General features: G+C 42.9%; 1 protein-coding gene across 2 annotated transcripts in view; it reads left to right on the top strand.

Annotated features, from left to right (window-relative positions):
• The first annotated feature begins 5 nt into the window (after positions 1–5).
• The window catches only part of SCFD1 (sec1 family domain containing 1), a 109,261-nt gene continuing 93,284 nt past the window's right edge, over positions 6–15,982 (top strand). Inside the window, exons 1-2 of one of the 2 annotated variants that reach the window (XM_051822744.2) lie at positions 6–140; positions 11,086–11,156. In XM_051822744.2, the coding sequence (XP_051678704.1) occupies positions 83–140; positions 11,086–11,156 (129 nt within the window). In that variant the 5' untranslated portion in view covers positions 6–82. The remainder of the gene's footprint in view (positions 141–11,085; positions 11,157–15,982) is intronic. The other variant, XM_051822745.2, reaches the window with a different exon arrangement.

The following is a 15,982-nucleotide window of genomic DNA, read 5'->3' as shown; positions in this document are numbered from 1 at the left end:
GTCCCGCCCCTCCGGGCTCTGCTTCCGGGGCGTTAGGGGTGGCCACGTCATCCTCGGGATCCGCTTGCCAGCCGAGCGGTGGATGGTGGGAGGCAAGATGGCGGCGGCGTCAGCGTCCAGTATTCGGGAGCGGCAGACAGGTACTGACTCCGTTCTCCCCGCAGTTTCATGCGTGCGCGGGGTCGTCTTGTGCATGTACCCTTATTCGGTCGTGGCGCGTGCTGCAGAGACTGGTCACTAGGAGTTTAAACCAGCAAACCAGAGCATCCAGAGCTCCTCCCCTTCGAGTTTTGGGGAAAGCTGGCATTAGCCGGAGCACCCAGTGCTTCACCTGTGCAGCAGGGGACGGGGCTTCAGGACTGGAGCCGTTGCTCTTGTCACAGTGCTGCGCTTGCCACCTTCCTTCTGGACCTCGAGAGGCTAGACAAGATCTAGCAACTGATGTTTTCTTTGCTGTGTTGCCAGCTTTGAAGTGTCTGGGTTTGTGTGCGTGGTTCATTCCTCAGTCTTACTATTGAAGGCGCTCCAGTGGCGCTTCCAGCGCAAGGAAAGAGTTCAGGTATTCCTTTAAGAGCGGCTTACTTTGTGTGACTTCTCTCCTGTGGGCCAGTCTTTTGGGAATACCTGAGGAAAACTTCCTGGGGATAAAGATTTCCTTCAGCTTGCGGAGAGGTCGAAGAATGGGAAAGCAAATGCATAGTTCTCCCACTGTAGTTGTTTGACAGGTTAGTGTTTTAAAACAATGTATTACTGGTTTTCTCTTCAATACTGCATGTTTATATAACTTCCATTTATGCAGTGAGGTGTGGTAAGGAAAAGACTATCTATTCCTGCGTTTTGATTTTCTCTTAATCTTAGATATTTTTAGTTTTGTTACTTGTAAAGTTTTGATGGTAACTTAGCATACACCGGTTAGCTACAAGCTAATGTTTTGCACCTGTTAGCTAATTGTCTTGAAAATTGTCACGCTCTGAGGCGCTTATAGAAACCAGCCATCAAGAATGCTCTCCCGGCTAGCTGGAGTTTCAGCTGCTCCATTTCTGACTCAGCTTCCTGTTAACAAGCATCCTGGGAGGCAGGAGTACATAGCTGAGTGCTGGGACCCTTTGCACCTGCAGGGAGACAGGGATGGAGTTCAGGCTCCTGGCTTTAGCCTAGCTGTTGGAAGCATTTGGGGAATAAACCAGCAGATGAAAGATACACGTGTGTGTGTTCGTGTTCAAGTAGATGAAAATACATAAGTATTTTTAAAAGAATGTGCATACTTGGAAAGTGTGGCTCCTGAGATCATTAATAGGACCTACAGAGGGATTTGGCTTGCACTTCATTCCTTTGTCATTTAAAAGAAAAACTGATTGACTTAAGTAAGGAATTGTGTTACATGCTTTTCCCAGCATATAATTTTAGTAGGACCTATCTGATGAGGTCAAGCATAACTTAAATGTAGGAATGTCCAGATAAGACTTGAGAAATAGCTGTTAATTGTTTTCTCTCTGTAAACAAATAGAGATCCACTTATCATTATGATCCTGATAGCTTAAGAAAGCTAAATAAACTCATATTACATATTAAAGAAACAATGTGTCAGTGAGACTACCAATATGATAATTTTTGAAGCTTTTGTATAGCATTGCATTTTTGTGTACAGAAATTCTGTGAAATATTAGAATCTAATACTAAAGATTGGATTTCTACAAAAATAAACTTCACTACAGCAAGATTTAGGTCATGCTAGATCAGTTACTCATCAAATGAGTACTATAACTGACATCTCATTTTCAGGAGAAGGGAAATCTCTGTATGTGTTATGGTGTCAGAAGTAAACATTTGTTTGCCTATTTAGAATGTTTTGGGCCGGCGCCGCAGCTCACTTGGCTAATCCTCTGCCTGCGGCACCCGCACACCGGGTTCTAGTCCCGGTTGGGGCACCGGATTCTGTCCCGGTTGCTCCTCTTCCAGGCCAGCTCTCTGCTGTGGCCCGGGAGGGCAGTGGAGGATGGCCCAAGTCCTTGGGCCCTGCACCCGAATGGGAGTCCAGGAGGAGGCACCTGGCTCCCAGCTTCGGCTCGACAGTACACCGGCCGTAGCGGCCGTTTGTGGGGTGAACCAACGGAAGGAAGACCTTTCTCTCTGTCTCTCTCTCTCTCTCTCACTGTCTAACTGCCTGTCAAAAAAAAAAAAAAAAATTGGCAAATAAGTCACATGATGTATTCTAGAAATGAGATAAATTGATAACAAAGGAATTTGCAATCAATTTGAGTAAATGAGAGCATAACTGATGTATGTTGAGCATTTAGTATTAATTGAGAACTGCTGGTTCACAGCCACAGTGGCTGCTTCTGAGCCGGGCTAAAGCCAGGAGGCTGGAACCCAATCCAGGTCTTCCTCGAGTGTGGCAGGGACCCAACAACTTGAGCCATCACCTGCTACTGCTCAGGGTGTGCGTTAGCAGGAGGCTGGAATTAGTAGTAGAGCCAGGTCTCGGACCCAGGCACCATGGACACATGTCCAAACAGGTGTCTCAACTACCTCTCAGCATTTACTGTTGCCAGGTACTATGTTTGATGATTTTATATGTATTGTTTCTGTTTTACAGATGAGGAAGCCAAGGTACAGAGAGGTTGGCTAGCATACTTGTTTCTGGCTCTACCTTCTTGAACAATCTTTATTGATGTTTTAAAATCACCTATTCCAAAGCCATCTCCTTTGTGAAAGCTTCAGGATCACTCCCTTTTCTCTCTTCAAGTTCAGCAGGCAGAATCAGTTGTTTCCTCCTGTGTTACTGTTGCAGGTTCTTGCTTATCTCTCCCAGCTCTCAGCGTTGCAGAACCCCAAACTGTTTGGCCTTCTCTGCTGTAGTGATTTCATCTAGCCCCTTCACTTTAAGTACTGTATGTGCCAGTGATTGCTGAGTTTCTCTCTCTAGTCTGGACCTGTCTTTTGAATTCTATGTACCCCATATTCATGTCAACAGCTATTATTGACTGAACATTAGGTGCTTACATTTTACCAAACAACAGTATGTCGCGTCCCTCGACCAGCAAGGAAGACACGACCCGAACTCTTCTTCCAGCAGTTTATTCAGGAACCTTGAACAAGCTGCTTCTTCCGCCTCCTTTCCTCTCCCATCCCTCTTATAGCCATCAGCACACCAATCAAAAGCAGCCAAGTGGCAAGCATTGATTGGTACAGCAATGCGGAAGCCGGAAGGGAGTTCAGACATCTCCTTATTAGGAGATGTTTGTTTCTCGCCAGTCCTTCCGGGAGAAAGGAGCCGGCGCCATCTTTAGGGCGCCGTGCAATGGCTCCCCACAGTTCCCCCTTTTTGTTTTAGAACCAGGCATCTAAGGATTACAGGAGAAGGTAGAGGTCTGTCCCCCACTGCCAGGCATCCACCTGGAACAGCATCCTTTTCGTGGGGGTGGGATCTGGGATGCCAACCCACATGCAGACAGACTTGCCTTCCAGAGAACGTAATGGCTCGTTCTCTCTGCAGTGCTTTGCCTCGCACCCTGCACCCATGCCTAGCATTCAAGGAAGGCCAGCCATGCTTGCGGCGATTGTCCAGCCTCAAGGGCATAAAAGGCTTGAGCTATCATGGCCAATTCCCGCCAATGAGCTGTCCTCATCCTGCACAAACACCACAGGCAAAATAACACAACAAGTAACAGCAACCCCGTCAAAGCTCCAAGTCCTGCCCACTCCTTCAGGTTGGAGACGGCTGTGCGGATCCAGGATGACAATCCAGATGTGAAGGAGACATCCACACGTGTGGAGTTGATGGTGACCACGGCAAGGCACAGTTGCTTCAAGGTGTAGTCAAATTCTGTGGACCAATTCTGCAAGAGCATCTGAGACAACTGTTTAGAGTAATTTGCTGCCTGAGTCATGTTATCGTACTGAACAGAGGTCACACACAACCCTGAAAATTTCCACTCACATCCTAGCTGAGCAAGCTGCCAGAGAGTATCCACCTGCTCCTGTACCAAATCCACACGCTGATTAACAATCATCAAGCCTCCCTTTATATGTACATTTAAGGATGTCTGAGTATCCAAAGCAGCAGCCACGGAGGCTGTCAAATTATTCAGGGTATTAGCAGTTTGAACTGTCCCTGTGAGCGCTATAGCAGCTGTTGTAGCGCCCACAGCTGCAATGGAAATGGCGGTTATAACGGCTGCAGTAACGATCCCAATCAGCAATGTTATAATGAAGATAGAGGGGCTGCTTTGTGACATTGTCTGTTTGCCGCACCAGTCGCTCAGGTAACCATCGAGAATATAGAAACATGTCCACGTCCCCATATTAAAACAGGGTCAGGTCCATATCATTGAGCAGTTAGAGGGTCTTTCCACTTCACATAGACTTGTTGTCTTTTGGTTTCAGGATGCCAGTGACGATCAGCTGCAGATTTCCCTTGATTATCCAGTACCAAATTCAGGGAAATGGGTAACATCCATCTGCCAAAGCTGATTAGGCATAAAACCTCTAGGATTTACACCATAATAAGGGACCAGGAGAAATGTGACCCAGGAAGGGCAGGATTTTACAATTTGCCTGGCCTGTTCCCGGGTGATTCTGTATCTTAATCATAAGGTTTGGACATTGAGGTGATGCAAATCATGACCATGGGATGCTTCTTAGACTTTGTCAGTCCCTCTTTAAAGGATCTGACTTCTGAGCCAGAGACTGGAGCAGCTAGAAAGAAACATGTTTATAGCTGAAGTTTAGCATCATTTCACATCTTGGCACCACTTTTAATCTAAACAGCCCGATTGGTTATTATCTCTGCAAGATGAGAGATATATCTTTTGACATCTCCAGGGGCCCTCTGGAGATACCAAAAGTCCAGAGAATTTAGAACTTTGATTTTCAGAAAGTCTGTTAAAGGTGCCAAGAGAACTTAGAGTATCTGGTCAAAATAGAATTCCTTAACATTTAGTCAGGGCGATTTTAACACTTTTAGACCAGATCTGATCATAATAATATTTAACATAACTTTTTAAGACTTAATACTTTTTATCAATCATAACTTAACAGACAGTAGAGTACACATTTACTTGGCAGAACATGAATTTTTAGGTAAACCAGAAATACAAAAACCTTGAACATAAGAGTTAGCACATGAAATTATCACATAACTCAGAACTATTTAACAGAGTTAAAAAGAGCTTACACGACCTAACTTTAGAAATGGCAGAGTAACTGATTAAGCAGACACTGTTAAAAAGAGACGTTACAGTTTTTGCAACAACAGATTTTAAGATTTACAATTGAGACCATTTCCAGATAATTAATAACATTAGTACACATTTTAAAAAAATCTCATTGTTATAACAGAAGATCAGACTTCAACTTTAGGTTAGTGTAATTTTGGCATTAACATTTAACTTATAGAAAACTCTGTAAACAATGTTTTAAAATCGTAAACTTTTTACAACTTTTCATGACTTGCTCACACCTTCTGAAACTTTATACCTGTAGTTACTTTTACAGTCTTGAATTATCATGTATGGACAACCTATGAGAATACATGCTGGCAAACTTAAAAGTCTTATCAAATTTAAGATGTTAAAAGTACACATAATACATTTTCCATATTTTACTTAGCACCGATGCCTGGATAACTTAAAACACTGAGCTATTAATGAATACCACACCATTATCTGAATTAAAAGTCAAAATTACATTTCCATGCTTTTAAGTAACATAAGGATAACACCACTTGGGCAGCAACAGTCACTAGTGCATATTTACAACTTTGAAAAGATCTTCATCCTTAAGAGAAACAAGTTTAAAGCATATCAAAGACATGTAAATGTAAAACTGAGCAAGTAAACCAAAGGGCGTTTGCATTAACCCGGTTTTCTGAACCAATCTGTATTGGCTTACTTGAGTTAACAACATAAAGGCTTGTATACACAGAATTTACTCTCATTTTTATAAGACTACTTTAGCTGAAAAGCAAAAACATGAATACAACATAGATTTGACATCATTTACTACATTTTAATACACTTTGTATAATTTGAATTGACTCAAACAGCTGTTACTTTAACAAATTTAGAGTCCCATCCTTTGAGAGTTCCAGGGATCCGACTGGAAGCCCCAAAGTTGAAAGACTCGGTTTAGAATTTAAACTATCAGAGGGTCAAACCATTTTAGTCAAAAATTAGTACGTTTAACCAAGGCTGTGGACTAGATCTGATCAAAGTTAGGTACTCACTCAAACATTAAAGATATAACGTAAACAGCTTCATGGTGCAGTTTTTCCAATCAAGACTCATACTGGCAATAGAAAAATGCGAAACCTTCAAGACACATGAAAACTCTCATTAGATAAGTTAGCTACAGCAGCACAGAAAAGAATTGATTATTAGCGTATGAGCCCATTGCTTAAGTTTTTATTAACTGTAAAGAGAAAAACCCATCAAGTTGGAAAGGGTTATCGAATTAAGACTTTTCTCTAGGTCAAGATACCTGTGGAATTTTTCCTCTCTCTTTCTCCTGGCCTGTCGTGTCCCCCTTTTTGTTTTAAAAGATATTCTTTCAGTGTGCGGTGTGCTCGCTCAATTATGCCCTGGCCCTGAGGATTGTATGGCAATCCATGGACAAGTTGAACCTCCATTTTTTGGCAAAAGGTGGTAAAGGTTTGAGATGTATATCAGTTTTTAGCACCTGGGGTCTCCCCCAGGCGGCCCATGCATCCAGACAATGAGCAATCACCTGACATTAGGGATACAATTGGGCTAGAAGGTTTAATCGGTCCTGCGGTTTCCAATATCTTCAATGCGTTCACCACATATAAGGAATCTGACAACAACTGGTAATGGCTCAGCAGCTGTAATTTTTGGAAATCCTCATTTGCTGATTCAATTCCCGTACTTGCTTTATACCAGACTCTGTTATCGCCACACTCTTCAGACTCACTGCTGCTTTCTGAGCTACTTTCTGCACTAGTACTACTTACTGAGGAGGGGCTGCGCAACTCGGAAAGATCGGGGTACAGTTTTTTCCTAGTTCTTTTCTGACTCTCCTTCAAAGTTTTCCCTTTTTCACTGGCAGCTCTCTCGGAGCGCTCTTCCTGAAGCTCCTCCAAGGCAGCTTGACCGCTCAGAATAGCTTCACTATACCGCTCATCCTCGAGGCATGCTCGCACTAACTTCCATATTGGTCTCACTCCCCTTTCGAGATTACCCTGTTCGAATGCAAAATCCAAATCCCTGCCTAGTTTGTCCCATGAAGGGATAGTAAGGCTTCCCGAAACCACATACCAGGGTGCAATGGTATCGCAGTTACGTAAAAACCTATGCAATGTACTAGGCTTAAGTTTCAAACCGTTTTCTCAAAGCAGCGCATTCAGCGCCAGAAAAATTGTCAAAAATTGTACTCTTTCCCTGGCCACGGGTCAGAGCTCCTTCTGCTTTTGTCGCAGAACTTCCTCTGCTTTAATCGCAGAGCTATCCTCCCGCTATTGTCGCAGGACTTCCCGCTCTTATCGCGGATCCCCACCTTATTTTCCTGGGGGACTTACCAGCGCTGCCCTGACTGCAGGAAGTTCTGAGTTCGCGTTTGAGATGGTTCCCCGTACGGGCCACCAGTTGTCGCGTCCCTCGACCAGCAAGGAAGACACGACCCGAACTCTTCTTCCAGCAGTTTATTCAGGAACCTTGAACAAGCTTCTTCTTCCGCCTCCTTTCCTCTCCCATCCCTCTTATAGCCATCAGCACACCAATCAAAAGCAGCCAAGTGGCAAGCATTGATTGGTACAGCAATGCGGAAGCCGGAAGGGAGTTCAGACATCTCCTTATTAGGAGATGTTTGTTTCTCGCCAGTCCTTCCGGGAGAAAGGAGCCGGCGCCATCTTTAGGGCGCCGTGCAATGGCTCCCCACAACAGTACATACATGTAAATATGCAAATACATTCAGCATTCCATATCTGTGTTCTGCATTCATGTGTTCAATAAACTGTGGATTCACAATAACAATAACAAAAAATTGTGTCAGGAACATGTACAGACTATTTTTCTTATTTCCCCCTAAACAATACAGTATAACTATATTTACATAGTACTTATAATCATTAGATATTATAAGTAATCTAATTATAGATATTATAAATAATGTATTAGATGTTATTATTACAATATAATATCTAAGATGGATTAAAGTATATGGGAGAAAGTGCTGTGGGATAGATTACTTACAAATATGAAGTCATTTTATGTAAGGTACTTCAGCATCCTTGGATTTTTCGTAACAGAATCATCCCACAAAAGATAATGGAAAACTGTCTTATCACTGAAGTACAGTCTCAGAGGTATTATAGCATTATATCCACCTCAACAAACAAGTATTTAATCAAGGTTTTCCTACTGAGCAAACATGCTGTAAATCAGGGGTAGGAAACATTTGACCTGTGGGCCTTATAAGACTCACGAAATCATTTGGTCTGGCTCTGTCAAGATAGCTACAGGTGGGACTTGAAATTCAATAAATATATAGCAGGCTAATTTTTAAATTGATAAATTTGTATGGTCTGTGAATGATGTTATCCAAATAGCCCTTGGCAGAAACAAGGTTCCCCACTGCTGCTATCAGTTAATCCTCAAGGTGAGCATTTGGTGTAGTGGTTAACAACAGTTCTAGCACTTGCATCCCACACTGGAGTACCTGAGTTTGAGTCCCAGGTCTTCACCACCACCACCACCCGCCCCTAGTTTTCCTGCTGATGCACACCCTGGGAGGCAGCAGGTGATGACTCAAGTAATTGGATCCCTGCCACCCAGGAGACCTGGATTGAGTTCCTAGTTGCCAGCTTTGGCCTAACTCAGACCAAGCCATCATGGGCGTGTTGGAAGTGAACCAGCTAAATGGGAATGTGTTTTCTCCTCCTCCTCCCTCCTCCTCCTGCTCCACCTCCACCTCCCACTCTTCCTCTTCCTCTTCCTCTTCTCTCCTACACCCACCTCCCATTAATAAATAAATACATTTTAAAATTGATACTCAGATCATTTTAGTATTGTGTAATCCTGCCATAGGAATTTGGAATATGAGTTCTTATGTATTACTTAATAAATACTGACCCAAATGCTTTTAAAAATCAAGAAGAGTACAGGCATTTGGCCCGGGGGGTTAAGATGTCTGCATCCCACAGCAGAGTACCTGGGTTTGATTCCTGACCCTGGCTTCTGACTCCAGCTTCCTTCTAATGCAAGACCCTGAGAGGCATTAATGATAACTGAAGTCACTGGGTTCCAGTTATGCATAGAGAGCTGGATTGCATTTCCAGCTTGAGCGCGGGCCAAGCTCCTACTCTTAGGGACATTTAGGGAGTGAACTAGTAGATGAGTATATGCTTCCCCTCCCTCCCTCTCCCCCTCTCCTCAACTAACATTAATTTTAATAAAATGTAAACCAAGTAGATTTAAGTTTGCCAATTTTAAAAATTAAATCACCTGATACATTGCTGTGACTATTTAGCTATCTGTTTTATATAGAAGTATATTAACAGGTTTGCATTTTCTTAGAAAACACTGAGTGTACTGTGTCACATAAACAAGTGATAAAATTCACAAAATATATATCATAGATCTGCAACTTTTATAATTATGTATTTTCATATCTGGAGTTACCAGTTATGAACCACATGTGTGGGAAAGTTTCAGTTTTCCCCAGGAACATAGGATTTTAAATAATATAACTTTTCAGTGAATCTGATAGGATAAATCGGTTGTAGTGTGCTGTTGAGTAATTGAAAAGCAGACCTGCTCTATGAAGGTTTTATACATGAATGAAATATGTTTTTAGAAAGACTGAACTTAATCCATGCTTTCCACCAAACCATGGACAACAGTACCAGTTATCTATTCAAGCCACTACAAGTATGATTGAAGAAATTTCTTTTTCCAGCTTTGTAAAATATAATGTGGAATTGTCGAAGTAGACTTGCTAAGGATAAGCATCAAAACATTTACTTCCTAACATTTTCCACAGTTTTATCTGGGGACAGATGACTATCATTGTGGGCTCATCCTGCAAGGCCCACACTGTCAGGATGGTGGGGCGTCGGCATTCTTTGACAAGCACCAGAGACAGTTTTGGTGAACATGTCCATTTATTAACAATCAGGCACAAGCTTTTATAGGGCAGGCAAAGGGGAGTAGCTAGCTCAGGGTAGCAACACTAATTCTATAGGATAGAGCTGATACTAGTGTCTCTACACTTCTCCAATCAGCTTGAAGGCCTGCATATTCTTCCAGGTGGTCTTAGGAGTCTGGGCCACACCCAGGAGCTGTTTACCTAGTACAAGGTCCTTCAACAGAAAGTAGGAGTGGGGGAAATGTGCTTGGGACTCTTGCTGCCTTCCAGCAGTCAGGTCATGGGTTGGTCTCAGTGTGCTGAATCCCTGACCAGAGTCTTTCCCTGGAGGTGTGGTGTGCCATGCCCTCTTAACCTCCTAGATGGGCCAGGCAGGCAGTTTCCCAGCCAGGCACAGGATCACCCTCATATTCTATTTTAGAAAGTCTCGGCGGGCGCTGCGGCTCAATAGGCTAATCCTCCGCCTTGCAGCGCTGGCACACCGGGTTCTAGTCCCGGTCGGGGTGCCGGATTCTGTCCCAGTTGCCCCTCTTCCAGGCCAGCTCTCTGCTGTGGCCAGGGAGTGCAGTGGAGGATGGCCCAAGTGCTTGGGCCCTGCACCCCATGGGAGACCAGGAGAAGTACCTGGCTCCTGTCATCGGATCAGCGCGGTGCGCCGGCCGCAGCGCGCCGGCCGCAGTGGCCATTGGAGGGTGAACCAACGGCAAAAGGAAGACCTTTCTCTCTGTCTCTCTCTCTCACTGTCCACTCTGCCTGTCAAAAAATTAAAAAAAAAAAAAAGTCTCCAAACACATGCCAACCAGCTATTGAAGGAATGGTCTTAAAGGTCTGACCCAGCTTTGTAGGTCTAGTCATTGGGTTAATCTGCTTTGCCAGAGTTGATTTGTACTTTTTTTCCCTGAGGTAGTGAATAATAAATATATAAGAAAAATGAAATCCTAAAAAACAATGATATTATCTGATAAAAGCTATTTTTATTTTCAGTGGCTCTGAAGCGTATGTTGAATTTCAATGTACCCCATGTTAAAAACAGCACTGGAGAACCCGTATGGAAGGTAAGAGTTTATCTCAATGGAAGCTATCTCCTTATTCTTCATCTTTATTGATGATAAGTAGAGGGAAATCTAATACTGAACTAATAGCACCTTTTAGTTATGCATGAATATTTTACTTTTATCTAACATGACATGTTAGTATGAAACTTTGTGATAAACCTTTTCTGAAGGGAGACAGGAAATGAAACAGTAATATTCATCAAGGAAATCCAGCTGATCTCTTGGGTAGAGGTGTGTTTTTGTTTTTTTTTTTTTTCTCTGAAGACTTTGTTTGAAAGAGTTACAGAGAAAGAGAGATCTTCCATACGCTAGTTCACTCCCCAGATGGCTGCAATGGCCAGGGCCAGGCAAGGCTGAAGCTAGGAGCTTCATCCAGATCTCTTCCAGGGGTGCAGGAGCCCAAGTACTTGTACCACCTTACGCTGCTTTCCCAGGTGCTTTAGCAGGGAGCTGGATCAGAAGAGTAGAACAGCCAAGACATAAACCAGCACCCATTTAGGATGCCAGTGTCACAGGCAGCAACTTAACCCACTACACCACAACTCTGGCCTCTTGATTAGAGTCTTAAATGATAGATCTTTAGATGTTTTGTTGCTAACTTTGCAAGTCCAGACTACATCCTACATGCTTGCTTAGGGTTAGATTCATGGGGACTGGTTAATTTTAACCAACTCATGATTGAGTGATATATAAAATACAATACCATATTACTTTATGAGATATAAAACTCAATAAGATTGTCCTTTGGACCACAGCAATCCAAAATCTTTCTCCTTTAAGAAATCCTGAACCTGTTGTTTGGGCTCCTTCATTTTAAACTTCATGCTGGCTCTGTCTCTTCAAAGAGATAATATAGTTAATTAGGTCTAAATATTAGTTTCAAGCACTTTATACTTCTCTCTGAGAAGAGTTAAGAACAAATCAACTTGGTTAGAATTTTTTTTTAATTACTGTTTTCCATCCTTTATTTGTTTGGAATTCAAAGCCAGGATCCTGGAACTCAATGCAGGTCTCCTACATGGATGTTAGGGACCTAAGTACCTGAGCCATCACCTTCTGCCTGCCAGGATGACATCAGCAGATGGCTAGAATCCTTATTGGAAGTGGAGCTGTGACTCAAACCCAGGCACACTGATATGGCTTTGGTTTCCCAAACAGTATCTTTTTTTTAAAAGATTTATTTATTTATTTGAAAGTCAGAGTTACACAGAGGAGAGGCAGAGAGAGAGAGGTCTTCCGTCCGATGGTTCACTACCCAGATGGCTGCAATGGCAGGAGCTCTGCTGATCCAAAGCCAGGAGCTTCTTCCGGATCTCCCACATGGGTGCAGGGGCCCAAGGACTTGTTCCATCTTCCACTGCTTTCCCAGGCCATAGCAGAGAGTTGGATTGGAAGAGGAGCAGCCAGGACTAGAACCGGTGCCCATATGGGATGCTGGTGCTTCAGGCCAGGACGTTAACCTGCTACGCCACAGCGCCAGCCCCCCAAACAGTATCTTAACACTGGTCAAATACCTTCCCAGAATTTTGGATGTTTTAGAAGCTCTTGTGAGTCGTTATAAGTCCTTTGGGTTATTTCTCAAAATGATTAAAGTGGTCTAAATTGAATTCATAGTTTGTAAGCTTCAGAGTTCCCCTAGTTTCTTCCCTTCTTGTTTCTTTGACCTCAGCATGTTCTTCTTGCCCCTTGCATAAACTATACTTGTTTGTTTTATAAGGCCTGTGTTGAACTTCCTAAAAAAGATTTGTATATTTGAAAGGTAGACCAACAAAGAGGAGTAGAGACAGAAATACCTTTTTTAAAAAAAATTTATTTGAAAGGCAGAGTTACAGACAAAGAGGGAGAGACAGATCTTCCATCTGCTGGTTCACTACCTAAATGGCTGCAACAGCCAGGTCTGAGCCAGACCAAAGCCAGGAGCCAGGAACTTCCATTTGGATCTTCCATACAGGTGGCAGGGACCCAAGTACTTGTTCCATTTTCCACTGCCTTCCTAAGCACGTTAGCAGGAAGCGAGATAAGAAGCAGAGCAGCTGGGATTCCAGCCAGCACTTCAATATGAGAGGTGGGCATCATAAGTGGCAGCTTAACCCACTGCTCCAAAACACCTGCTCCTGTGTTGAACTTTTGAGTTACATAGTTCAAGAATTTTTTGAGTACTCATTTGTGTCCAATACTTTCCTTGCCCCTCATTTTGGGGTCACAAAATTAATAAATTGTCTCTCCCCTCCACCACCAGATATATTCCCAGACCCCCAGTGAATGCCTGAAACTGTGGCTAGTACCAAACCCAATAAACTCCCCCCTCCATATGTGTAGATTCCATATCTGTGGATTCAACCAACCGTAGATTGACATTTCTTTAAAAAAGTCATGTCGCACTGCACATGTACAAACATTTATTGTTATTCCCTAAACAATGCAATATGACAACTGTGTTGCATTTATATTGCATTTGGTTTAGTAAGTCATCAAGAGATGACTGCAGCAGTGGGGAACCTTTTTTCTGCCAAGGGCCATTTGGATATGTATAACATCATTCATGAGTCATACAAAATTATCAACTTAAAAATTATCCTGCTATAGATTTATTGAATTTCGAGTCCCACTACTGGTTTCCTTGGCAGAGTCAGACCAGATGATTTTGTGGGCTTTATATGGCCAATGGACCAGACCTTCCCACCCCTGAAAAGTAAATGGGAAAATGTGCATAGATTATTTGCACATACTGGACCATTTTATGTAAGGGAAGGACTTGAGCGTTATTGGGTTTTGGTATCTGCAATGGGTGGATGACTGTATATACTGTGTTTTTGCCTATACATATATACATGCCTATGATGTTTATAAATTAGACACCATAAGAGATTAACAACAATATAACAGTTTTATCATTATAGTATAATAAAATCACCAACATCACTGTTCTTGCACTTTGGGGCCAAGAAGTACTTGAACACAAGTATTATGATATAACAGTAGACTAGCAGATAGCATATACAACATAGATTGATTAGACAAAGGGATGATTCACTTTCCATTCAGGATTGAACAGGAAGACAAGATATGCTACTCAGAATGGCACACAGTTTAGAATTTAGGCTGCTCAGAGTGGTACATGATTTAAAATTAATGAATTATTTCTTCCATTTTTCTGGTCATGATTGACCAAGGATGACTGAAATTGCACATTGTGAAACTGCAAATGAGAGGGGACTACAGTGTAATGAATTTAGAAAACTTTTGAGAATTGCAAATGCTGGCACTCAAGAAAACCTGTTTTTATAACAGCATATTGCATCCTCTTATTAGCAATTTCTTATTCCACAAATAGTTACTGAGGTAGTTGTGAAAAACACCAGTTGAAGAACTCTATTATTTGCCATAATTTTTTCTTTTTCTTTTTTTTTTTTTTTCTTTTTTGGACAGGCAGAGTTAGACAGTGAGAGAGAGACAAAGAGGAGAAAGGTCTTCTTTCCGTTGGTTCATCCCCCAAATGGCTGTATGGCCGGCGCGCTGCGCCCATCTGAAGCCAGGAGCCAGGTACTTCCTCCTGGTCTCCCATGCGGGTGCAGGGCCCAAGCACTTGGGCCATCCTCCACTGCCTTCCCGGGCCACAGCAAAGAGCTGGACTGGAAGAGGAGCAACTGGGACAGAACCAGCGCCCCACCCGGGACTAGAACCCCGGGGTGCTGGCGCTGCAGATGGAGGATTAGCCTAGTGAGCCACTGCGCCGCCTTAATTCTGGTTTTGTTAGAAGGCCAGTTGGAGTTCTTGCCATTCCTAGAAAGTGTTGGTTTTAATACTTTGAGAATGTGAGACAATGCATTTGATAGATTAAGACTATCAAGTCATTAACTGTTAGGGGCTTAGTTTTTAAAATGAGGACCCTAGGGGCCTGTGCTGTGGCATAGTGGGTAAAGCAGCCACCTACAGTGCCAGCATCCCATATGGGCGCCAGTTCGAGTCCGACTGCCCCACTTCCGATCCAGCTCTCTGCTGCGGCCTGGGAAAGCAGTGGAGAATGACCCAAGTCCTTGGGCCCCTGCACCCGTGTGGGAAGACTTGGAGGAGGCTCCTGGCTCCTGGCTTCGGATTGGCACAGCTCTGGCCATTGCAGCCAACTGGGGAGTGAAACATCAGGGGGAGGACACCTCCCTCCCCCTCCGCCCGCCCCCCCCAACTCTGACTTTGATAAGTAAATCCTTAAAAAAATAGGGATCTTTTTTATGTTAAATATTTAAATTGCTAAATTTTCTTTTTTGTGATGGAACTAGTTACATATTAGTTTCAAAGTAACTAATTTTTAAATCTATAGAAAAGAATATGTGAAGTAGGAAAAAAGTAAGAGACTGAATTTGTGGTATGTTCAGATTTCTTTAAAGCTTTGAGAAAGATTTTATAGTCTAATTTGTTTAATGTAGAGAAGGTATTTTAGAAGAAGAAATGGGGGCCAGCACCGTGGTATAGCGGGCAAAGCTGCAGGCTGCAGTGCAGGCATCCCATATGGGCGCCAGTTCAAGTTCCAGCTGCTCCACTTCTGATCCAGCTCCCTTCTAATGTGCCTGGGAAAGTAGCAGATGATGTCCCAAGTGCTTGGCCCCTGCACCCAGGTGAGAGACTTGGAAGAAGCTTCTGGTTCCTGGCTTCTGATCAGCCCAGCTCCAGCCATAGTAGCCATTTGGGGAGTGAACCAGTCTATGAAAGATCTCTTTGTCTATCCCTCTCTCCTTCTGTAACTCTGCCTTTCAAATTAATAATAATAATAAAAAAGGACAAATAGAGATTACTTCAACATTGTCTTTCTTTTTAAGAATTTATTTATT

The sequence above is a fragment of the Oryctolagus cuniculus genome, chromosome 12, assembly GCF_964237555.1.
Source record: "Oryctolagus cuniculus chromosome 12, mOryCun1.1, whole genome shotgun sequence".
Classification (NCBI taxonomy): domain Eukaryota; kingdom Metazoa; phylum Chordata; class Mammalia; order Lagomorpha; family Leporidae; genus Oryctolagus; species Oryctolagus cuniculus.
Note: the sequence above shows the minus strand (reverse complement) of the source record. Positions and strands in the feature narration are given on the sequence as shown.